Source organism: Trachurus japonicus, chromosome 23 (genome assembly GCF_045865225.1).
Source record: "Trachurus japonicus isolate A0001 chromosome 23, Traja_1.0".
Taxonomy (NCBI): domain Eukaryota; kingdom Metazoa; phylum Chordata; class Actinopteri; order Carangiformes; family Carangidae; genus Trachurus; species Trachurus japonicus.
The window spans coordinates 23119329-23146058 of record NC_140929.1 but is presented as its reverse complement, the minus strand read 5'-3'; the positions used below and the strand labels follow the sequence as shown (position 1 = coordinate 23146058).

The 26730-nt window shown below is 41.2% G+C and overlaps 1 protein-coding gene across 1 annotated transcript in view; it reads right to left on the bottom strand.

Moving 5' to 3' along the window:
* Positions 1–20728: 20728 nt before the first annotated feature.
* mpped1 (metallophosphoesterase domain containing 1) overlaps positions 20729–26730 on the bottom strand; it is a 94100-nt gene continuing 88098 nt past the window's right edge. Inside the window, exon 7 of the mRNA XM_085769423.1 lies at positions 20729–21994. Within this exon, the coding sequence (XP_085625549.1) occupies positions 21876–21994 (119 nt within the window). The 3' untranslated portion in view covers positions 20729–21875. The remainder of the gene's footprint in view (positions 21995–26730) is intronic.

Genomic DNA, 26730 nt, shown 5'->3' with positions numbered 1-26730 from the left:
AATATCTGTTTTTGTAAACCAAGTGGTTGTGTAGTATAAATGAGTGAGGTTTGCATACCGACGAGGAGATGTCTTAGATAACTTCACATAGCCTAATAAAGTCACAAATAACTGAACAACATGTTTATTTAGTGCTCCTCTGGAAGCATGCATTTTGTTCTCTTTCCTCTCTGGCCAATCTCACCTTCATCTCAATGTGATTATGCTGTTTCAGCCTTCCATTGTCCTTTTGGCCTGGTTACCTGGATCATGTTGAACTATTATAATCTGGAGGAGCTGAATGTAGCTTCAGAAATATATCTATCATTGTTCCACCTGATAAAACACCTGATTACAATGACATCAGTTCACCAAAAGACAGATATGGATTTACCTATGTTACCTCTCCTTAAACCTAACTCCATAATCATATAGTTTTTCGAATTAAAACTAAATGTCATTCAATGATATTTACAATTATGCTCTACTCAGGGATGTTGACTGTATTCTGCTTTTTTCAGGTATAAAAACAGCCAACCAAACTGATGAGATACATGCTATTGATTATTAAAAATGTGATATGAATGTGATGGATCCTATACTGTAAATATGAACTGTGACACAGATCGGGGACATACATCTACAAAAAGGCTAAATCCTTCTCACTATACCTCTCTGCAGTGCTAATCAACATGGTTAGACTACTACTGGTGATGTAATTAAATCTCTGAAGACATCAAATCAAAATAAGTAATAAAAAACGTCCTTCATTTCCTTAAAGGTATATTGTGTAAGAATTACTCCCATCTAGTGGTGCGGTTGTAGATCGCAAGCAACTCAGTCGTATTTTTCATGCTGCATTCACGTGAAATCGGTTAGATGGCAGACGGACAACAGTCGCTGCACGTAACGGCATAAACAAGCCTTTGTGTAAACTAGAGTTGCACGATACCCACGGTACCCCGCGGTGCCAAGTCGCCATGGTTACTATACCAGAAATCCTACATGACGGTACTACCGTGGATTACTCGTTAATATAATACATCCATGGGATTACTATACTACCGGTGCCACTTTCCGCTAGCAGCCGCCTCTAGCTGCTCTCCTGGCTTCTCACTGAGCGCTGCTGTTATAAAAGAATTTTTAAAAAACCAAGGCAACTATGCTGCCACCGAACTACACAGCTGATGAATGATTGGCTGTTTGCCTGTTACTGGCGTCCTAATGCAGCAGGATCTCTGTTTAAAATGGGCATCGGAGTGAGTGCAGTGCGCTAATCACACAGCTGTCAGTGAAAAGATGCAACACTGTTACCTGTCAAAGCCGCTGTCACTGATCACTGCCTGAAGAGTTTAAAGTAGAACTCCATGTGAACGCTGCTGAAACCAACCCGGTGCTTCTGCTTCAGCACGGTGACCAAGCTTTACACGGATCTGCGCCAGTTTACAGTATCCTCACGTATTTTAGCGGGGTCGCTAACGGAGCTTTATCGATGTAAAAAAAAAAAAGCGCTCGTCGCGGTGGAGATGAGAACAGCTGAGTTTTCCTCTACTACAGCATGTGGTCACAGTCTCACAGTGCACCCTTCATTAATATAAACTTCAGCCTCCAAGCTGACTGTCCTGACCTGTACCTGTAACATCCATCACACAGGGACAACATGGAGCTGTTTTTGAGTTTTATTAATGTTTACATCAGGCTGAGTTCAACAAATCAGTGTGCTACTGCGATTTAAGTAGTTAAATACAGCAATAAGATGTAATTCATATCAGAGTAAATAGCATGATGATAGTGTAGTGACAGGAAAGACCAATTCACCTGTATGCATCAAATATTGTGTTGGTCATACCTAGAACAAGTTACTGATTGTCTGTTGATTTTAAAAAAACTTGAAATATTTCCATGTATGAGCCATTAATAAGTAATAACTTGTGTAAATATTTTTTCATAAATATACTATATTTTTTATATTATTTTAAATTAAAAATAATTTTAAAAAAAATAATACCCAGAACCGTGATACTTTGTCTGGTATAGTACCGTGGTTACTCATTTTGGTATCGTGACAACTCCTAATGTAAACAAGTGGTCCGTCAGCACGAGGCAAAACAATACACGTGACAATATGTTGTCATGGCGATGTGGTATTGTTTACCCGACGGCCGTCTGCCCGACTGCAGGTGAATGCAGCATCAGTGTAACGCTCCATTCCTCCTCACTGCGTTACCGCGGTGACTTTTCACAGACGCCACCTCCACCTGAGCCGACAGCTCCGGTGTCTCCGCTGAGTTTCCGTGGTTTCCTACCGTCACGCTGCCACTGAACGTAAAAACATGGAGACACCACATGGCAGCCAGCACCGAGCTTACCCGCTCCATGTAGATATGAATGATATGAACGGCTAATTCAGAACTGAAAGGAACACTTCAGTTTGTTGATGGGGGTAATTATTGATGAATGAAAAACGTACTTTTGAACGAAAAAAAATCGATTTTCGTGATTAGATAACAGGAGAACTTACACAGTACCTTTAAAAAGCCACTGGTCACTGTATATTTAGCAAATATTAGTCAAGGAGGTGAAAATAATGCATTTTCAGCAGCACATTATTCCACATTTGCTTCCCTAATGAGTTTTTGTGGCAGCAGCGGGATGGTGTGTGTGTGTGTGTGAGTCAAAATAAACCACAGTGATGAAGGAACATGCCAGGCAGTGCACCAGTGTGGCTCACTGATGTGTTTTTAATAGTTAGAGGACAGTGAACAGTGAAACCGGCTACAGAGATGCACCCACACACCTGTCAGCAGGACATATGTGATTTGTTCGCAGTAAGAAAATAAAGAATACAAACGGTATTATCCTCCATAGTCTGAGGTGGCAATTGGTAATCCGTTTCAATGGCAGTTACATCATGTACAACAGCAGTGCATGTTCAGCTGTAGTGTACGGTGACACCATTCACATATAGGTGGGATGTCACTACAGTACACTGAGAACGACTAGTGCTGGAAATGCTTTCAAGAGACACAATAGCCGTTATGCAGAGTCTGATGTTTCCATGATGTGTGTGTGCCTTTGCACGAACAGACAGGCGAAGCAGAGAGAGACATGAACACTGAAGGTGAGAACATTTAGTGGAAAGCACACAAGCAAAAAAATACACAATGTGAGACTAACTCGCAATGCAATAATTAGATGCTAAAAATAAAGGATACAGATGTTGCCGGATATAAGCTGTCTGGACCGATGCTGCTGTTTGTTAATTGCAGAGAAAAAAGCATCAGGTTGAAGCTGTGAATCATCGCACGCTCCTGCAGAAGCCTCGGAACATTCAGGTTGCTCCTGTTGCTGTATACATCACCCACTCAACAGGCTCAACTAAGACTGTTCTGCTACACAATTCCTGTCAGTGTCGAAAGCATTTCAGATTATAGATACAGAAATATTCAGCAAATACTGTACATACAAATTAAAACAAGGGAAGACACAAACAGTCAGATGATCAGACAAGGTGTAAAAGAGATGCCACAGGAGGGTTATGCTTTCTGTTTTCCCCTAAAATAAGAGTCAGACTTTTTTTTGTTTTTGGAAAGAAGAGAGGGTCTTTTATTTTCTCACTCTTCTCCACTCTGATTTCATCCTTCACTTCACTTACAGGATTTATTGTAAAAGGAAAAAGAGGATGGACTAGCTCGATCGATGTCTGCACTGACATCTCCCACACACTTGGCAGTCACACTCATGCGTTTGGTTTTATTATGATGAGAAATTATTTGATTTGATACATTCATTTTAATCATTTTGAGAGACATTAATAATCATATCTTTGCAGTTTTCCTTTTGCCATAAATTCATTAATAACATATCTGCAGGGCAGCTAATGTTGAAGCTAGTTGTGAGATATTGAGGCTTACTTTGGTTTACACCACCTTAAAGTATTTGCCTCTTTCAGTTAATGCTGTATAATGGATATAACTGGATATCAGTGGATATATTTCATTTACCTTTGACCGTCAAAATCAGTTCAGTTCATCCTCAAGTCCAAGTGAATGTATTGAGTCAAAGAAACTGCAGTCACAAAAGTCACAAAATTGTGTTTTGAGGCCACTGTGACCTTTGACATCTAACCACCAAAATCAAATGAGTTTGTACTTTGTGGCTTAACCAATGACCTTGACCTTGATCATTGAATAATGACATGAATTTGTGCTTTTACTTTGAAATAGGAAGCTAACCTACCCTCGATGTAGCTAGCTTGAACCAAAATAAACCGTCTTTGCTTGAACCCTCCGTTTTGACTGATCTCGTCCCATTACCGGCATTTGACCGCTCAAGATGCCTTACCGGAGAGTTTTGTCAGCTTTGAGACGAAGATCGGCCCGCCGGTTTCCGTTTAGAGTTGCTGAAGAGTTTCAACTTTAGGTGGAGGCAGGCTAACACTACCTATACACTTCCAGCGTTTGAGCTAAGCTAATTAGTGGTGCGCCAGCCCGTATCTCCCTTGTTACTGCACGCACAGTCGAAAGGATGGTGTCTATCTGCATGTCATGGACTCGGGAGTGAGGCAAGACACACACAAAAAAAATGTTCGCATATCCCTTTAATGAAGAATGGGACCTGAGGACAGACAACCAGAAAACAAAAAGCCTTCAGTTATGGCTGTCACTGGTGTAAAAAAAAAACAAATCAATAACAATTAATGAGAGTGACCAGCATGATGTGAGTCTCACATTCATAATGTTGCATAATGTAAAATTATTATAAAGTAATATCCATATACATTACTAATATTAAGTGCAGATGGCAGGATATGTACGTATGATCTGCACCAGAATACATTTCTCCAACAGTGATGCTGGGTTTCCATGAGGACACTCACCCAACTTTTGCCACATTTTTTAGTATCGACCAACCGACTCTGAAAAGTCAATGCGACACGGCTTAAAGCAGCAGAGTGTCAGACTTGTTCTGCTTTCCTTTGCCCCCAGACACTAGAGGACAGCTGGGTCATCACGGACAATGAGAATTTCAACAAGTTCTCCCCACAGTGCCGGGGCTTAATGGACGGGCGCGTTGAATGGCGCTCGCTGTTCCAGGCGAAGTGTGAGGGCGAGACAGGAGAGTGGCAGCCAGAACATCTTGACCAGCGCCGTCAGCAATCCCATCCGTTCTGCACGGCAGGGTTTTCAATGCTTAAATGGAGATTTTAAAAAATCCCTTCCCACTTCCCGCCAACCCCCAACCCACACTCCATCTCGCCTTGCATCCCACAACTCCTAGACCCACCCACGGTGATGAAACATAAGCCCCCTGCTTCCTGTAAAATTATGTCTTTCTTAGCATATGAACCATTGGAGAAATCATCCTGGATTATAAACAGAGTAAGAGAGAGCCTCGTCGTCTCTCATTAGCAGAGCAGGGAGGCACACACATTCAGAATCATACTCATATCTGCTTGTTTGGGCTAATTATGTGCTTTGGAAGCAGAAAACAGAGCAGCAGGGCATCACTTTAATTTGTATCCTCTAAAAAAAAAAAAAGAAACACGGGAGAAAGAATAACAAACAAAGAGAAGAATCGTTAAACAAAGCCAGGACGTAAAAGTTAGTCATGCTGCATGGCATAAAAACTGAGTTTCCAAGATTTTGAGTACAAGAGCGCTTCTAATTAAATGTAAATTAGGTCAGGCAGTTAAATGCCCAGTGTGCTTGCCAGACATGAAGGGCACTCTTTGGAGTGCGGAAAAACACAAATAAATCACAAAATGGAACAAAAATTCCAATTTGTTGAGTGTAATTCCCTCATAAAGAGTTCAGATGCAGGGGAAGTATTTAATTGTGTGTTCTTTTATGAGGCCAAATATCAAAACTCTTGCGATCTAACATATTTAATGACCACAGCCACAGAGAGGCAGCAAATGCACTGAGGGTGGTGATGGTGAGGAAAAACATCCACCTGCTATTTCAACAACAGAGGTTACATAAAAGCTTTATTTGAAGTGTTTATTTGAGAAGTTTATGGTTCTAACAACCAAAAACCATCTCAGTGTAGTTTTACATCTCCTCTGTCGAGCTCTAGTAACAACAGTCAGTCTCAGCCAATCAGAGGAGAGACTGAGCCTCTCGTTGACTACTGACTGAATGAAAATATAGAAGACTTCCGGCAACACAAAAGCAGGAGTGGTGACTGCTTTGTTGTGATGTCACATAGTTACAGAAGTCCTGATGGCTCATTTTTACGGTTCGGTTTCTGACTACAGACTGTTTGCATTTCTCTGTGGACTGAAGTCTTTGATACTTTCATGGTATTAATATAGAACCTAGACCTACTTTATAATCCAAGCAGATGGGAATATCACTTTTCACAATATGGGACCTTTAAGATTTTTTATTACATAAGAACTCATTTTTGACACCTATAGTGAGCCTTCAGGGGGGAGATGACAGGAAATGAGGGAATTCAAGGTGGGAACGATAAACAACAAAAGTCCCCTCGGTGGATATTGTTCTCTGTCTGCACCTTAAACTCCCTGTCCACCACAGCATCCCATTGTTGGCTTTTTTTTTTTCAGTTACATCTATTCAGTGTATTTGTATTCTGTAATTGCCTTCCTCTTCTTTCATTCTATTTGGCACAGTCCACTTTTCCTGTGTGGGTGTCATACTGCATGCCAAGAGATTTATTGAACACAATCCATAGTGGATGTAGTGGCAGCGACTATGGCTGATGCTCATTATGTGGAATATGGTACATAAAAATGCGAGTAGTTACCAGGGAACAAATTGGGAACAATGTGATGAACGATGAGACGCGAACGTGACTTTAGATTGTTTAGAATCCTTTTATGCTAAGCTAGGTTAACCGCATCCGAGTCATTGTTTTGTACTCGGAGACATGAGACAGATGGATGCATTATAAAGTAGCCTATGCCCTCATGTTCCAAGGAGCAGGGATTGAGGGGCTAAGGCCAGTTGAGGGGCTAAGTCCCTATATCTAAACCAAGGCCTCTGGAATGAATCACCATGCTTTTGTAGATCCAGGAAGTGCTCTTGGTTCATTTGGACTCTTGCGAGAGCACCACCATCTAAAAAAAAAGCAGGTCAGACATCTTCACAGCTTCCACTTCCTGAGTCAAACAAATGATCAGGTGACGCCAGAAAACTGTTCATATTGCAGCACATTTAAATTCAGAGGATTCAAAGAAGAAAACGTTTCCAACAACTCTCCCTGTGCTTTCAAGCTGAAACAACGCACACTGGCATCAGTCCACACTTACAAATGAGACCATGGAGCTAAAGTTTGGTGCGTTTGCCAGTTCTGTTTTTTTGTAGTCTGATATGATTTTTTCTTTTTTAATTATTCTAATCAAAATCTAATCTCTCTTTGTTGATAATTATTGACTGCTTGAGAAAGTTAGTCATCTGTAAAGCCAATTTCTATGCTGTGTGTAACTCTGTTAGGGGCATTAGTCCCCACAGTGGGGATGATTATGTGTTTCCTTTTGCTTCTCAGCTTGAGTGTGTGGTGGCAGATGCCTGTGACTGAGCAGGGGAAGCTGTGGTACACACAGTTCCTTCAGTGTGAAGGGCAGGACCCTCCACAATGAAGCAGAGGAGCCCACCAATAACATCCTAATCCATCCCTAACACAGACAACCTCTGCCCAAACACTGCAGGTGCTATTCTGCAACATACTCAGGTATCTGCTGTGTATTTCAGAGGTCGATGCTCAGAAGAAACAAATCTAAGATCCCAGTATCAGAATTGAATTACATATATTTAGGATTCATGCATTTCCATTTGACTATTTCACTATGTTTTGTTTTGTTTTTATTGTAATCTTGTCTGGAAATAACAGAATTTGAATTTTTCCTCAATATTTTTCCAACTGCAGAAATTATATTTTGTAGAGTAATTAACAAAGAAAGAACAATTTCATTTTAAGGAAACTTAAGAACCAAATCAGAACTTCTTTTCCTACTTTTGTTAGTTTTTTCCATTCTCAAATGTCCCACTCCAACTAACCCTTGAACGTTTGTATTTGTGTAGGCTGCTCTTACAGCTTGCTTGAGAATCATTCAATCATATTATTGAATCCAGTCCTTAGAAATTCCCCTTTCTGATACCTGCTGTGTGACGTCATGAGTGACGGCTACAGAGTGTGTTGTGAGCTGACACTGGCCTTGACCTTCGACCCTTGACCATTATAATCTAATCCATTCGCTTGGCTGAAAATATATGAAAGGGAAAATGATTACAATTGAATGAGAGATTATATTATTCTTCAAACATGCAAGTAAATTTATTGGGCAGAGAATATTTTTTAGTTTGCTCAAATGAAATTCATCTTTTCTTGGTAATTCCCCACAAAATTCAACAGTGTTTTCATGCAACAAACCTTCTCTGTGCTCAGACGTTGCCATCATTTATTCAGTACTGAGGTACAGATTTAATGCCACAACAAACATGCACTGAAAGAATAACTGAAGCCTGCATCAGATCATACAGCATGCTCTGTTTAGTTATACAGATGTCAGAGAGACCTTCCAGTCTTCAAATGCATAAACTTTGTGTAAAGTATTCAAAAGAAAGAGAGGCTCGATGTGGAGAGAATTTTAGAGATGACACGATTGCCTGTACAGTCAATGCAAAGATGTATGAGGACAGAAATTTCCCTGAGGCAAATAAAATGCAACTGCCAGAGTTGAAAAAGTTTCAAACTTATGTCTCAAGCTCCCTGACTTCACTTCCCATCATGAAAGAAAAATGGAGCAATGGAGGAAAGGAGAAATATCAGAACGAGGTTCTTGATAAATAAGACGAAAGTAATTTGAGCTGAGCAGCAGCAGCAGCAGCTGTGTCTGCAGTGCTGACTGGTAACTGCAGGTAGCTGGCAGAAACTCTGCTGGCTGCTGAGTGGTTAAGGCTTTGGGAGTGGGATAAACACAACCAATCAGTCAGGACACAAGCACAAAGTCGGCATCACTCTACAAATCACTAATTGTGCTGTATACCAACGTCCAATAAGCAATCTGACTTCGATGTTGCACCGGGCAGTTTGGCGTAAAGTTAACACATGTTTTAAACTGTAACAACTGCAAAATCTGGTTTAACATGACGTTCCAACATAACAAGTGAAAAACAGAAACCCGTGTCACATTCTGCATCAGACCTTGTGCTCCATCCACCACTCCTGCTGAGAAAAGCCACCAAGTTTGCCTGGTTCAAATTATGTTAAATGGATGCTAGTCTCGTCAGACTGCAAGAAGTTATTAAAAATTCTAGGTTGAGGTTTCAACACAGCATTAATTACATTGTGATATTAGAAACTTTGGTGGCCATTATATGTAAATGATGCACTGTCTAGAGTTTTCTTCTTTGATTGTTCTCAAATTAGATGTAATTTCTCCAACACTGCAGAAGTGAAATTAAATTATTCATATTCCAAACCATGACCATCGTTTTTTGTTTTTCATTAAGTGAGACTTTATTGGCAGGAGGAGGAATTATTTCATGAATCGTGTGAATTTCATCAGAAATAAGTGATGTGGATAATATTCACCTGACTAATCAGCCTGAATGAGAAAACTCTCCAAAAGTGGAATCAGCTGTAGGTCCAACCTGCCTTTTAAAGGGATAGTTCACCCAAAATTCAAATTTCACTCATTATCTACTCACCCTCATGTCGACTAAAAGCCGTGAGAATTTTCAGAGTCCTCCGTGCCTTCTCTGAGTTACAGGGGGGTCCATATAATGTCCATATAATGGTTGTGAATGGATACCACTTTTCTTTGTCCAAAAAGACACACCAAAAAACATCCAAATACCTCCATAGTGCTCGTCTGTAATTTCCCTCTTGTATTGAAGCCCCGACATGAGAAATTGTTCCGCCAGTCAGTGCAAATCACGCGAGATTTGCACTGACACAGGAAGAGCAGTGAACTGAGACACCTGGAGCTTCCGCTACAAACAAGCTTAAAATATAGACTTGTTTAATTTTTTTCGGAACAATTTCTCATGTCGGGGCTTCAATACAAGAAGGACATTACAGACGAGCAGTATGGAGGTATTTGGATGTTTTTTGGTGTGTCTTTTTGGACGAAGAAAAGTGGTATCCATTCACAACCATTATATGGACAAATACTGCTGTGCGGACCCCCCCGTAACTCAGAGAAGGCACGGAGGACTCTGAAAATTCTCACAGCTCTTAGTCGAGGGTGAGTAGATAATGAGTGAAATTTGAATTTTGGGTGAACTGTCCCTTTAAGTGTTCGCTTTTCTTTTCTGTATTTGCGCAGCCCCTCTCCTGACCCCTCATTCCTCTCCCAGTCCGCCCCCCAGTGCACCCACAGGCGTCTTGCCTCGGTGGGGCGGCGGGGAACAGGAACCCCCTTGGGCAGCACAGAGGGGGGGCTTCATGGAGCTGTTCTTTCTACACGCTAGTTGCTTATATGCTTACTATGAACTGCTTGTAGGACCTCCCAGTCTCTCAACATCAGCTTGACTCAGGGGACACTTTGACCTCATGAATAATGGCTGCACTTCTATCACAACTTCCTGCTGAACCAGCAGTGACCAACAGCACGAGTAAACTCCCTCTTCCCATTATACTGGTTAAAATAACACAACCAAATTGTCATTGTACATTTTAATGTCAGCGTTTATGCATTAATAAGCTTCTCACAAATCTACATAAATATGTGTTGGCTGACGTTATCGTGCATTATAGTAATATATATTTTCAATGCATCCTACTGTTATAGCCTCATTAGAGTTGGGGAACACTGTGTAACCTGAATTTGCTTAATTGAGCAGTGACTTTAGAAAAACATGATAATTTGGTATTGGAGAACATCATTTAATTGTATTCCAATTAAGATTGAATTCTTCAATTGATTTCAGTTTTAACCTATTTGCATAAAGCAGATCCTGTCAGTGTGACAGTGATGACCAGCTGTAAAACAACACAATGATCCACAGACGGCTATACTCAGTTTGCAGGCTAATAGCCAATTAGCTGGTCAGCTGTAACACACTGAACAGCTTCAAATCTACCTGCAAATGGTTTACACATTAAATGCTGTGGCCATCATTATTCAGTATCACTGCAGAACAAGAAGTTTTCCTCTCATTAGCTTATAATCTACACTTACCTACAGTACCTACACATTTGGGATTGCTGTCAATCAAACACAGACCCACCTGCTTTAGGGTTTGAGAGCACACTTGGTCCAATGTGCCAAAGATAATGCACACAGCAGTGAACAAACTCATTTTATCCCCTCCACCTTTCAATGTTACTAATGATAATTAAGTGGGTTAAGAGCAGCACACACATACAGTACATTTCCAGATCAGTTATATAGCATCAATTTGAACCACTTTCTAATTGTAAATCATTCAAAAAACTGATGTCAAGTTTGCCTTTCAGTCCTTAAAGGGATAGTTCAACATTTTGGCAAATTGGCCCATTGCCATAATCCCTATAGTTTTAGCAGTAGGTTCGTTACCTTTAATTGTCGGTGCAAGCTATTTTTAGAACAGCGCAGCAGAGCCGCGAGCTGCTCAGAGCTACGCTACGGAGGCTAATGGGATTTCTTGGTTTCCCTCATCAAATACACAATCCAACAACTCCAAAACGCTCTTGTGGACACGTTGTGAGCTGCACATTCACCACACAATGAGATAATAACAGAACGTTACGAGAGGGAGTTGTTTTTGAGGCAAATGCAGAGACTGTTTGCCGAAAAACTGCCCCCGACAGGAACTAAGCAGCTTGCGGCTCTGCTCCGCCCTTCTAAAAATAGCTTGCACCGACAATTGAAGGTAACAAACCTACTCCTAAAACTATAGGGATTATGGCAATGGGCCAATTTGCCAAAATGTTGGACTATCCCTTTAAGTTCAGTTTAGTTCAGGGAAACTGTTTACTCCTCCATTGGACAAACATGATTTAATAACTTAACAATATGTACAGATAATAGCTTATGAAATAAGCAGGGGACTGATTCTAGGTTATTTCAGCCAGCATACCTCTGATAGCAACAAGGCTCATTAGAGGAGAAGCAAGGTAGAGTTAATTATGGGTATTTTGCAATTGTTAACTAAGCCAGAGTTGGCTGTTAGAACCAAACATTTGTATTTGTGACATACATAAAACATCACTATGATATCTTAAATTGCAACATCACTATGATATCTTAAATTGCAGGTACAGTTTCCTCTACTCTGCTTGTATTACCACTTGGTGCAGAACACAGTTGCTAGCTTATACAAAATTAAAGAGTTTTGTGTGTTGGCTGGTGGGAGTCGGGGGCTGCAGGGCGGTGGCGGCAGCTGAGGGGTGGGTGTTATTAATCTTCCGAGACCAAGATGAGTTTTTTGGGGGCACAATCAATGCCAGGAGAGGGACTTTAAAATGATGCCTCATTAGAAATATGCTCTTTTATTAATCTTTTATAATTGCTTCTCGCTGTTAGGTGACTGAGCTAACCACCGTAACACCGTGGGTTCAATACCTGCCAGCTGAGGAGGTTTTGCTTGCTGGGTTCACTCCGGGGACTTCAGCTCCCTCTCACAGTCCAAAGACTCACATGTTAGATAACATGGGTAAATGAAACTGATGACTCCAGAGTGCCCATAGCTGTGAATGTGAGTGTGAATAGTAATTTGTCTCTATGTCAGCCTTGTGATAGACTGATGTCATATCCAGCCCTCGCTCTATGTCAGCTGGGATTCGCTCCAGCCCCCCGCCTCCCATGTCCTTATAAAGATAAGTGGTATGGATAATAAATGAGCAAATAATTGCAGACTTGATATTTAGCCAGATATCCTTTGTCAGTGACCTATAATAACTGTGAACTGAGGGCCTTGTTCACAGCCTGGCAACCCAAACGTTGCTCTCTGAATGATTCATATTCATATAATGACTGAGATATCAGCAAGTCATTGATCAACTATTAATAAATTAGAAGCAACGATTTGTAAATTCTTTGTAAAAGGTGTGTTGACACTCTTCACAGTTGGCAGTCAGTGTGAAACTGGGACGAAACTGAACACACTTCAAGTCAGCGCTGTCGTCTCTATCATGCTCTCTTTTCAGAGGTCTGATCTATCATAGTCTTTTTGGCAGCTGATTCAAACTGGGTTATAATAGGTTGGGGGGGGGCTGGGGGCTGGGGGGTGGGGTGGTACTGGAATGCGAGGAGGCGGTGATGGCCGATGGCGGGGTTGCCAGATTGTGTAAACTCAGCGGGGACCTCCCACCCTCGGGCTCTTGACTATCACCTCACAATGACAAGCAAAATCTGGCAAAGTTTGGTGATTCGCCGTGCTTTTTCTTGGCGCGGGGGCCGTACGTACGAAGCGTTTAACAATGGCACACGGGTGGGCACATTCTAAAAAGGGAACCCCCGCTGAGCCACTAAGCCGAGCCCCAAGCTTCGACGGAGCGTGTGGGTGAGGGCCTTATCTGGCAACCCGAGAGCTTGCAACCTTCCAAACCAACTTTGGAATCACAAAGACCTGCATTGTCTTGACTGAACCCGCCATCTGTGTGAAATTTGCAGAGACCCCCTACATCTTATCTGATGCAATGGTGTGTCTGTGCACGAGTTTACAGACAAAACCTCTTTATCTGATCAACAAAAACACTTTGTTCAGAGTCTCAGCTTGTGAAATCGTGACATGTTATGGATAATGTGGGGGCTCTCACCTCTATCTGTTGTTTTCTCTCTCATTGTTCACACCTTCCTGTTGCGGCCTTGTACTTTGCGTTCTCCTGCATCTTCTGGTCCGACCTATGGGTCCAACCCAGCTGAGTCGAGGTCTTCTGAGTGACGACTGCACAGGAAGTAGAGGTAATCTACATCGCGCCGCCCTGCAGAGCTCCACCTGCTCTGCGCCAAAACCCAGCAAAGTCAAGGTAAAAGAATAGTTCACCCAAAATTGAAATTTCACTCATTATCTACTCCCCCTCATGTGGACTAAGGGCTGGGAGAAGTTTCAGAGTCCTCCGTGGCTTCTCTGAGTTACAGGGGGTCTCGGTGTAGCAGTGCATGTCCATATAACGGTTGCAAATGGATACCAACTGTCTTCGTAACAAAAAGACACACCAAAAAACATCCAAATACCTCCATGCTGCTCATATGTAATGTAAAGCTCCTCTTCCTGGGTAACCCAAATCTTGTGAGATTTGGACGGACCAGGAAGAGGAGCTTCCGCTACAAACAAGCTTGAAATATAGACTTACATATTTAATTTTTATTTTATTATTTTATTTTTTTTATTTCGCATTTCAGGGCTTCAATACAAGACGGACATTACATACAAGCACTATGGAGGTATTTGGATGTTTTTTGGTGTGTCTTTTTGTTACGAAGAAGTGGTATCCATTTGCAACCGTTATATGGACATGCACTGCTATGCCGAGACCCCCTGTAACTCAGAGAAGGCATGGAGGGACTTCTCCCAGCCCTTAGTCCACATGAGGGTGATGAGTGAAATTTCAATTTTGAGTGAACTATCCCTTAAACTGGAGCTTTATGAATCATCCACTTTGTGCTGTCCATCAGAAATATCTAAAGACAAATAGAGAGTGACTGGAAATCCATGAAGCTCCAGAATGCGAGCTTGAAAAGCCAAATGCACACACCCACACACACACTTGCTCACATGACAGCCAATCAGTGATTTTAATAGTTTAATTAAGCTGAAGGTTGAAACAAGACCGAGCTGACATTTTGGCCCAGGAGAACAGCAGCTGACAGTTCTGCTTTATTGTCTCTGCCATTTACCTACTGTACAGACTCCTGACGACAGTTAATCGATACAAACAATTAACAACGTGGTTGGGAATGACATCTCCTACACACATACACACAATCCAGCTCTTGCTGTTGTGTGCAGGTGCTGTGGAGCTCCTCCAGCTGAACACCTCAGGGAAGATCTGCCACAGCAGCTTCCTTCAATCAGAGACCAGCAGCAGAGCTAGCCTGGCATGAATAAACAAAACAAAACCCAACCTGAAATGGTGAGGCTCCACAAAGTGGCTTCTACATCTTTACCTCATCTTAAATCCCATCAAAACAAATTGCTGTATAACATTAAATATTCATTGGTATATAGCAGCATTTTCCCTATGTAGATATCTGTACGAATACTAAAACCAGCACCTGAACTCCAGGGTGCAGCATTGTTTACTGATAACCCACACTGAACTGCCACTTACCTCACTTTATTTCTATGTGAATCTTAGTTGATAGTTGGTGTCATTATCAAGCAGCTCTCTCTAACCGCCCGCACTGCGTTCACCATGCTCATCTCAGGTTAATCTGGCCAGATACCGAGCGCGGGGAAGCTGCGCTGAATGACATCCGCCAAGGGCCCAACTAGTATCCTGGCATCCCCAACAGGATTTCAGGACCTTGGTGATGTCCACCGTAGGTCCCCCAATCATCGTCCCCAAAGGATTACTATGTGAGGAGTCATCTCATCGGAAGTGATACTTAGCCCCGTGCTCCAAGATGTAGCAAGGAGAACACAGTGCATAAGGCATGGAATCTCACGTCTCACTCCCACCCGTTTTTTTTTATGTGTACACAATGTAGCCTATATCAGAGCTAGGTATTTCACGTCCCCAGACCGTCAAACTGTTAAAATTTACAGATGAGGCTTATTTTTGATGGCAAGAAAGTATCTTAATTTTCTTTATGAAATACATGTGGCTCGAGCGTGCTTCCTCCTGTAGTAGCAATTCTCTGGTAGTAATAGTAGTAGTTTATTTCGGACATTATGCACATAGTGAAAATCAACAGTAAGTCAAACAATCATCATTAACCTTAATTTCAGACAATATTCAATCAAATTTATGAGTCCATGATTGTTGCATATGCCATAAAAGGAGAAGGCTGAAGTTATTGAGCTTGGTCTGCCTACTCTTAATCCTTCACGTAGCCTATTAAGCCTGAACTATTTTCCTGTCCTGTTATAACTATAGTTATACAGTGTGCTAACTGCATTATAACTCACGTCAAAGTGTTACTGTACCAATAGTTTTTTTGTATTTTTTTGTATTTCTTTTTAAATGTAGCTATCACATTTGTTCATTATTAATGTGTTTTTAACCCTGGACTCATACCATTTTCTGGTGATAGGTATGGAATGAAAAAATGTAATTGATATCATAATCATGAATAGCTGTAGTGACTTGAAATTACAACTACTTTAGATGGTGGTGGTCAAAGCAGAAGCACCTAAAACCAGGAAGGACAGATAAGCACATTCTGCTTTAAGACCACAGGCCTCTGTGTCATGATCAAGTCTTAACACCCTGAGCAGTAACACCTGGATATTATGCTTACATGCTGCATATTCTTAAATGAATATGTGTGCAAAAATATTCACATCTTAATCCGGCTTTAGCAGCAGGACTTTATAATTTCAAATTTGATCTGCCACTGCTACGACAAATAGATGCATCAAGGGAACTGAACTGAAAATCATGGAGAAAAATAAAGATTAAGCAGGACGGATTGATAAATGATCTGTCTGCTGAGTGACTGTTTGACACTGATTTGTGTTCCAAAGCCAATCACATAAAGTGCATTTTTAATGACGCGGGCGACGAGAAGCAGCGGGCAGCGTCTTTTGTTCAGATGGGAAGTGTGAAGTGAGATGGATGACAAGGAGATAGAGAGGACGTCTGCCATTCATTCAAAGGAAACACCACTGCAGCAAGATGTACTGTAGCACTTAGAGTGGAGAGAGGAAGAAAAAAAAACATAGAGAGAAAGAGAGAGAGAGAGAGGAATCATTATCTGAGGAAGAGCAGATGGAAATGGACGAGGGAGGACGAGAACTGAGAAAAAGAGCTCGGTATTGTGGTTGGAGAGGCAGAGTGAGAAAAAAAAGAGGGAAAAGGAGGGAGCCCGAGGAAGACGAGAGCATATGAAAGCTAGTTGTATTAATGGCAAAGTAAAAAGCCATCCGTGAATAAATTACCCAGTCTCCCCCGGGATTACTAATGTAATTATTTGAACGAGGGTTCTCATTAGAATGTGCAGAGGTGTGGAAGACCTGCAGAACAAAACGGGGGGACAGAGACGGAGCTGTGAGGGTTTAGCTACTGAAAATTAACTTGCTGCTCTGGGCTCTATAATTGATACGAGACACAGATGCCTTTGATTGGAACAAAAGGGAAGAACCAGGATGAGAAAAGTTTCCTCGTCACCTCTAATTTCTTTTTCAAGAAATAATGGAGAGGAGAGACAAAAGGAAAGAGCGTGGATAGGAATAAGGAAACATGATCCACGGGTCACAGATAAGGTTTTATTCAATCAGAGAATAATCTGTCAGAATCTTTATGGTTTTAAGAAAGAAATGTACTTTACATTTTTTTTTAGAGTTGTCTCCAGGAGCAACACAGTAAAATTTTGCAGCTCTTGGGGTCTATTTTACAGTTTAAAAAATGGAAAAAGTCCCCCAATAACGATGGCAAAATACAATACCATATGAACACCTTCATTCCAAAATGCAATACATCCAATTAAAAAAAAAAAAAAAGATCTTCAGAAGAAGTTCATAACCAATCACGATTGTTTTAATATAAAAGATCCGGCAAGTAAAAAATGTCACTGAGGACACAAGTTACTCACAGTCCTTAAAAAAAAAAAGAAAAAAAAAAAAGTCCCAATGCAATCTGCTTTTAAGTTTTAGCCGTCAATCATTCTGTCTGCGTAGGCGTCCCTTTTTTTTTTTTTTCAAATGGCGGGTATCTCATTTTGGAATAAAACTCTTCATATGCAGATTGTCTGAGTAGCAGAAGTCATTAACTCTTTTAAGCATGCCTCACAAAATAAATCAAGAAATTGTACAGCACTTTTTTTTTCTTTCTTGAAAAAAAAAGAAAAAAGAAAAAGAAAAACAGGAAACACATAACACAGCCACTGAAGCAGAAGAGCATCAAAGTGAGAGACATTTAAATGAGGACTGGAAGTGGAGAGTCAGACCAAACAGACAGCTTTTCATGAAACTTACAGATGAAAGTTCCTCCTATCTTTTGGTTTTTAATAGTTCCCTTTATTCCTTTCTTGGAACATTCTTCTTCGTAGACACTAATTAAGTTTGTGTTTTAAATGATGAGGCTTTGTACACTCTCTTACTCTTTCTTATTAAATACACTCACTCAAACTCAAACACACACACACCCACCCTTTATTGTGCTTGTATCAACCGTCCACTGGCTACATTCAGTCTATCACTTTTAACCCTGATGTACAATCGTCATAAATCCTGGTTATTTGAAGAGGACTGAAAAACACTCTGCACCAACATTCAACAAAGAGCCATTACTTAAACCATTACCATTACCTGTTCCTCCAAAACCAGTTAGTAAAGTGGGATTTGCTAATGGTGCCAACATTTTATTTTACAATTACGATGTATGCTTTTAATGTGAAAGGAAACGTTACGTTTCATTAATGGTGATTAAATAAAGAAAACCTAAACAACAACAGTATATTTCTTATCAAAAGACCAACTCATAGCAGCAGAGTGGTTACCAGGACATGAGTTTCATTATTAACCAGCCTCTATCTGTTTGTATACTGCTGTCATTTTTATTTTTATTATCAGCCAGCAAATCTAATAACCTACCTACCCTTAGCATGCTACTACATTGGCCAGTAGATTTACCATTGTCTTTGGACTTCACTGATGCTTCCACCTGGTTCCAGTATCAGTGTTAAAGGGACAACGAGGAGTTTTGGAAAAGCGAAGCGTTTTCACACTACATTTATGAGCCTCCGCGCGCAACGTGAAATTCTTTGACCGGCGCAAGACAGACTCATGTTTTCATTCATCAAGAATTAAAGTCAGAGATTCAAAGACAATCAGATACTGTCGTAGTTCCGACCATAAACGGCGATTCGGCGTCCGCGAAACCGAAAGTAAAGAAACGCTGGTCGGCTCGCCCAGCATTTCCGCCACCACTATTAATAACAAAATAACGATAGAGACAAAACAATATATTTATCAAAAATGGGCCCATTAACAAGTGTGGGTAACGTAGATTCATCCACATTAATATGAGACTTTTTTTATTGTCGTGGAATTTTTCGTTCTGCTGATGGAGAAACTCCTCGTTGTCCCTTTAACCAGTGGAGCCTACTGCAATATCGTCATGAATAGCTGTAACCTAAGAACATGCTTTTGATGGAGCCACTGCAACTGAAGAAAACACAAGCTAATACAGATACACGGCTGTCAACACACAAGATAAAAGATAAGCTACACAGTAATTGCAAGTGCAATGTTCCACCAGTCATCAGCTGAGAATAAAACTTGGTGTGCAGGAGGTGTCCAGGATGCTCAGCAGATTTTAATACCTGCACCCAGTTAAACAGGTGAGATCTGGTCCATTGGGTTTTAAGGTGTACGTTTTTTTTTATATTTGTGGTGCTCCCTATTGGTCAGGCTCAAAATGATCTGGTAGAAAACATTGACTGAATCACTGTTGATGGATTGACTGATATTTTGAAAACCAAATGAGATATCACTAAGCTTTATTCAACTTTTGATATAATAATGTGTTACTAATTGTGTCACAAGTGCCAGTGATGGCCATTTATAGCAATTAGTGGGTTGGCAAAATTAGCTTACGTTGATTCAAAAATTAGTTTGGCATTTCAGTAACAGTATGATGCTACTTGCATGTAGTCAGTGGGCCAGGTAGGTCAATTCAATAAAACACAGCCTGTGTTTTCCTTTATTCTATTTTTAATGATCACGGTGAAGCTAAGTGTTTCTCCCCTTCGTAAACAGACTGTGATTGGCTGTGGGAAACGGTCTGAAATTTAGTTTTCACTTTGTTTTGTCAGTTGCTGAAAGCACTAAAATGATCACAACTTTGCTCTCCCTAAGTGCTCCTTTGCCCAGGTTCCTGTGGTGTTGATGCATTTCTCCATGACATCCTCCAGGATCTGCTGATAACACAAATTAAACACACAAACTGGTGGATGTGTTGTCAAATTGGTGAACACAGCACCTGCATTTTGCTTGTGTTTCCTCGGTGCGCTAGACTCTCTCTGCACAGGTCTGACCTTAACATGACCCTAACTGCAACCTGAACCTGAACCTTCACCTTAACTGTGATCCTGATGAGAACAGCATAACACATCCATACACGCAGACATCAAGGCGCTTGCTCTAACAAGTGCTTGCACCTCCCTCTGTCCTCTTTTGCCCATTTGCAAACATTAAGACGTCAGCTGGCACAATGAATGCTGATGTGCTGAGGAAGCGGGAGTGAAGCGGGAGTAAACTGCAGCTCTGGGGAACATTCATACATAATGACGGAGAGCAAGGAGATCAAAGTATGACATGTTATGCTAAGCACATTCAGACTCTTACTGGGAACGGCCTTATTCAGAAAATAGAGCAAAGGCAAAAAATAAAACTGAAAAAACTAAACAAATAGATAAAATATAAAATGAAAAGCTCTTCGTTTTTAAAACAGATAGACTGCTTAGGGACATGAAAGAGTTAATAATCACCAAATGGGCCTGAGCAGCTTCACATAGAAGAAAATACCATAATGATAATTTACATTATTAAGAAATAGACCAAATGAAACATAATAACCACACATTTCTGGACACAAATACATCACATGTTTTTGAAAAGCATAGCAATACCTTGGAAATCTTTAAGAAAACCTTTTTTTTTTTTTTTTCTTTCTTTTTTTTTTTTTTACATTGACGGAGACCATTTACATTTGAGACACGTACATTTAGTTACAGCTTTGCTCCTTTCGAAAAAGGATAAAAAGTTCCATGTCACTCATGAATAACACAGAGGTGTATCCATGAAAACCACTGCCACTGTTCAGGAGTAGCGTTAGCATGTAGCACCTTTACATTTGCATGTTAGCCTGCTATCCTTTCCAACTTCGGGAAAAAAAGAAGCCAGACCTCCCGATCGTAACTGAAAAAGCTGAGCTAGTCATTAACTCCATGAAGGATGGAGAGGAAGGGGGAGAAAATAAATAAACGAGGAAGAGGAGAGAAAGGCAAACGGGGGAGCTACATGGAAGGAGGAGTGGAGAGGAAGCTGGAAGTGCTGCGAGTGGTTTCCTCTGCGTCCTCTCCTTGGCCGGTTAAGAGGCTTACTGAGGGCTGTAATGAGGCCCAGGGGAGTGGTGTCAACATGTTTGACACCCCGACTCTCACACAGCCTGTGGCAGAGACCTCTTGCTGCCCTCGCACACTTGCTTTGATCTCACATACACACACGCTGGCAAAAAAAAAGAACTTCAGCATGCTGCAAGCCTGAGGACGGGGAGAGAGAAAGAAGGGAGATAAGGGAAGGAGGGAGGGAGGGAAGAAGGGGGCTGTGGAAAGAGAGGGGATGAAATGAGGAAAAAGATGGGATATTAATGTTTAAAAATGGGATGGGAGGAAAATTCGGTGAAACAAAAATCCCCCTGGCAAATGTTCCAGCGCCGAGTCCATGCTAGACTGAAAGTCTCCTTCAGTCGAGGCGTTGGGTTGTCAGTGCAGAAAAAGACAGAAATGTCCATTTGTCCGCGTTTTTTTTAAAAACGTCTCTCCACTCGATCGTCTGCTTTCAGATTCAGTCATTGATGAAGAAACTATGGCACGTAAAATGACACTGAGGGCGTGAGTGAGCCTTCGCAGTTCGCACTCACTCACTTAGTCCTTTCCGCAGATGGACTCCAGGCCTTTGTTGTGCGTCACGTTAAAAAAAACTCACCTGGCTAATATTTACAGACTTCTCTCTCTCTCTTCCCCCGTCCTCCTCTGCCGGCTGACCTCACCTACTTCCTCTGGCTCCTTTCTCCTGATTGGCGGGCTGTGGCGCGGTGCCAGCCGCCTCTAGTCATGTGGTCCTGGGGTTGGGAAGGTCAAAGACGATGGGTGGGTTCATGGGCAGGAAGTTGACGGTGCAGGCCGAGGCGTTGACGAACGTCGTGGTGCCATCTGTCATCATGCCGTAACCTGGGGAGCGGAGACAGAGACGGAGAAGAAGACATTTACTGACGAGGTGGGTTTTATCATAAACTGACCGCACAACAGGCAACAGCTTTACAATAACTTACAAATGTCCATCCTCATGTTTATTCTTACTTGAATCACTTTTATTTTGAAAAATTCACTGACCTTTAAAGGTGTTAGCTACAAGTTTTATTGATCCTGGCCAGTAAGTGTTGCACTCACACTTGCCCGCTCTGGCTTCAACCTTCAATTGTAGCTACTGGTTGCCAGGTATGCCTATAGAGTGCCGAAGCGGAAGCAGGAAGTAATGTCGCCATGGGTGCTCAACTCCAAAAAAGTCTCCATGTAAGTGGAGTGAACGGGAGTCAAAGTTTTATTTCGTGATCCAATTGAATTGTGCCAAAAAAATATGACCTATACGTTTTTAAAACATCACGTTTCATGCTGAGAAATCAGCAGTTTGTTGTAAACCTATTGTAGAATAAAATTCAGAAGAATCCGTAACCAGAAAGACTACAGGTGGCGTAGGTGATGTCACACACCAAATGCCGCCCTTTCCCGTGTCAGTTGGTGACGTATTTTTTGTGGGACACCAGATCTGTAGTCTGTAGAGTGTCTTCACACAAAATACATTCTTCTGTTGCCGTTGTACAACAAACTGCTGATTTCTCGGCATGAAACGTGATGTTTTAAACAGGTAGAGGTCAGATATTTTTCTCAAGACACAATTCAATCGGATCACGAAATAGAACTTTGACTCCCGTTCACTTACTGTACATGGAGACTTTTTCCGAGTTGAGGAACCATGGCGACGTTACTTCCTACTTCCGCTTCGGCGCTCTATAGGGAGCGGCTAGTAGCCATCCACATTATTTTTGAAAAATTATCGTTTTGATGAAAAAGTTATAGCTATAACCTTTAAATGGGGTGATGAAAACATTTGGTTTTCTGATGTTTCTAAGCAACTGATAAAATGCAATACAGGATATTTTAAATGTATGGCAGATTGTACTATTACCAAACTATGCATCACTGATTGACTTTGAGAGTATTTAATATATTTAATTAGCTATGTTTACTATTTGGCAGACTTTTTCCCCAATTCACTTGCAAGTTAGGGGCTGGACTACATTCAGTGCAGTAGGAACCATAGTGTAAATGTTCAATAACAGTGAGAGCTAGTTAGTTGTTAGGGAGAGGAGCTGCTCTTGAAAGCAAGTCCTCAAGAGATCGTTGAAGATAGAGACGGAAGCCACGGCTCAAATAACATTCGGTAGCTTGTTCCATCACTGGGGAACCACAGACCAGAACAGTCTGGACTGAGACTGCCTCGTACAGAGGGATGGAAATGCCAGACAATGTTCCTCTGAGAAATAAAGTGGGCGCAAAGGAGCATGAGGCTGTGTGATTGAGTTCAAGCAGATGGGTGCAGATCCAGAAGTCTCTCTGAAGGCAACATTAGGGACTTGAATTTGATTGGAGGAGGTCAGTGAGTAGGCGAGCGACATGAGACCTTCTAGGCTGACTCAAGACCAGTCGTGCTGCTGCATTTAGGACCATCTGCAATGGTTTGACTGTTCGAAGGGCAATGTAGAAGTCGAGAGAAACAACCATGGCCTGGACCAAGAGTGAGGTCTAGGCCTTACTGAGGGAGAACTACATGTTTTTACTCTCCAAAGTGGAGACAGATACAACAGAGAAGGAACGCGATGGAGCAGTGAGGAAATGATTTTGTTCTGCTGAATGGAGAATATTGGCTGAATAATCACAATCATTCCTCCAAATATTACTAAAATGAGCTGCTTTCATTTTCAGATACACAGTTATGTAAAATCAGTGTGGGAGGCATTTGGTCTAAAAACCTTTTAACACTTTTAAACAGTTTATTGATGCAAATATAGAACAATTTAGAATTTAAATCATATAATCACATCACACCACAGTGAACCCAGTGTGAATCATTAAAAGCACATAAACAAGCAGGAGCGCAGGGAAACTGAGAGGTGCCAACGATGAATCAGAATCACTGGTTTGGCAGTTAAGGGGAAAATTAAGGGAAACTTCACCACCAAGTCCTTGTTTGTTTCACCACTTATTGTTCCCAAAGTGTTAGAGATCCCCAGGCTTGACACAGTTAGAAACCAGCTTCCAAAACCAGGGTGAGTCATCTGTTTTGTGTTTTTGCAAATAGAATCAAGGCTTCACGAGTCTGAGAAAGGGATAGTTCACCCAAAATTCAAATTTCACTCATTATCTACTCACCCTCATGTCGACTAAGGGCTGGGAGAAGTTTCAGGGTTATCCGTGCCTTCTCTGAGTTACAGCGGGGCTCTGTGCAGCACTGCATGTCCATATGACGGTTTTGAACGGACCCCACTTTTCTTCGTAACAAAAAGACACACCAAAAAACATCCAAATACCTCCACACAGCTCGTCTGTAATGTCCACCTTTTATTGAAGCCCCAACATGAGGAATTGTCCCGAAAAAAATTAAATAAGTATATATTTTAAGCTTGTTTGCAGCGGAAGCTCCTCTTCCTGGCGAGATTTGGACGGATCTCTTCTCATGTTGGGGCTTCAATACAAGGTGGACATTACAGACGAGCACTATGGAGGTATTTGGATGTTTTTTGGTGTGTCTTTTTGGACGAAGAAAAGTGAGCTCCGTTCGCAACCGTCATATGGACATGCAGTGCTGCACGGAGCCCCGCTGTAACTCAGAGAAATTTGAATTTTGGGTGAACTATCCCTTTAATCTGGTCCAGATTCTGCGAGGTCTAACTTACTGTAAGTGATTTTTTATTTAGACCTGGTCCTCTGTGGTGTGTACGTGGAGAAAGCCATGAAATCACTATGTTTTGTTTCTCTAAATAGAATAAAAGTCTCCCAAACTGTGTTTCGCTTCTCTGGGATGATCAAGTCAGATTTGATGAATTAAGCACAGTGGTGTTTGATCTAGACCTGGTCTGATGTGGTCTAGATGGAGATTAAAAAAAAGTAGTGTAATTTTGTTTTCATATATAACATATTTCCACATATAGTTCACATATGTTTTCTCAGGTAATGCAGTCCAGATTTGAGACACTGAAATGCAGTGGTTTCTGATCTGGACCTGGTCTGATGTGGTCTAGGTTGGAAAACTTTAAAAAAAAATCCCTCAAAATGCTTTAACTTGCAATGAGTTTACTTCAGGAAGAATACGCATTGTAATGCAGTGGCTGATCGGGACAAACAAAGAGTTGCAAAGTCCTCTGCACACAACGGCAATAAGCCCTGAGCATCAGCGCTGCAGGAATAATCTTTCTCAAATGTATGCATGAGAGTGTGACACCGCTACAGCGTAAAAAAAAAAACAACGTCTGCTTTAAAAGCACTTTGGATAAACGCGTCTTCCAAATGGCAGATGTAAAAGTACTACCGTTTTGTCAAGCAGAAGTTAACTACCATATCTCATAAAGTACTAGAGTTTAACTTTGCTCCATCAGGGATTTTTCTCAGAGTGGGTGTCACTCTCTCGGAACAGAGCCGTGCTCGTCTGTGTTGGTCCTTTCAAACGTGGAATACATGAATACAAAAACCACAGGATCACTTCTTCCTCGCCGGGTCTTCATGTTAATGAGGGGAGCTGCTCTCAGCCCATTTCTCCTCTTATAAAAATCTGATCTAGTTTCTAATCTGGGTCTCTCTGATGGGGCAGGGGCTCTGCTCCAGGGGCTCGGCACTGACCTGATAACCCCGAAAAAAAAAAGTGGTCCTCCATCCTGGGAGACAGAAGACTCTCTGCCCTCGCTGGCCTGGATGAAATAAAGCTGATAGGGATAATGGCAGCTCAGCTTTTATCTATTACACTCTTTAATAAATGTCTTCATAGAAATCATTGTACAATATCTCCAGGTAACGTGGCTATAAAATCTCAGAGAGTTTCATTTGCTTGATCTTAAAAAGATGAAGTTTTAGTTAAAGCAGATATCAGTGGCACGGCCGTTTCGGCTAATGCTGTGTTCAAGCAGGCTTTTGAAACCGTAAGTTACAGCTTCAAGTCACAACTACGACTTGGTAGCGTTCCAGGTAACCCGTAGCTCGTGTTTTTACCGGAGAGACTCGTGTTTAGGCTGAAATACTTCATGTAAGTGATTGCTGACGGAAAATAGGACTATTTAGGACTTATATTAACAAAAACATTCCACTGATATCTGCTTTAACAAGTGCCTCCTCAACAAGCCTCTCCCCCGTGACTACTGACTGTCTGTTTTATTTGCTTTTAGGATCAGCTTTGACTTTGCGTCAGTTGGAGCTGCTGCTTTTAGATTAATGCGATGAGACAAACAACCACAGCTGCTGCAAAGGTAAACTACACATCATCCAATCACCATAAGGCCATTAAGATTTATGTCTGCCTAAGGAAAAAATGGTTAAATGTGAGATGAGAGTATGTTTTAACCGCATTCATTTCACCCAGATGAAACATTCTTGAATATATGATAATTCTTTACATATGTCTATGCGTAAAACTACATGTGTAAAATTGGAGCGCATGGTCGTTACATAGAGAATACACCATTCAAAGAGAATGTAAAATCAAAGCATGGCTAAACAAACACAAATAATAAAAACACAAAAATAACAGAATGAATTTTTGATTATTATACTGTAACTTTGCATTTCTTTGCTTCCTTCCAAATTGTCAATACATATTAATTAAATAGTAGTTACATTTAGTAATTACATTGATTATCTCA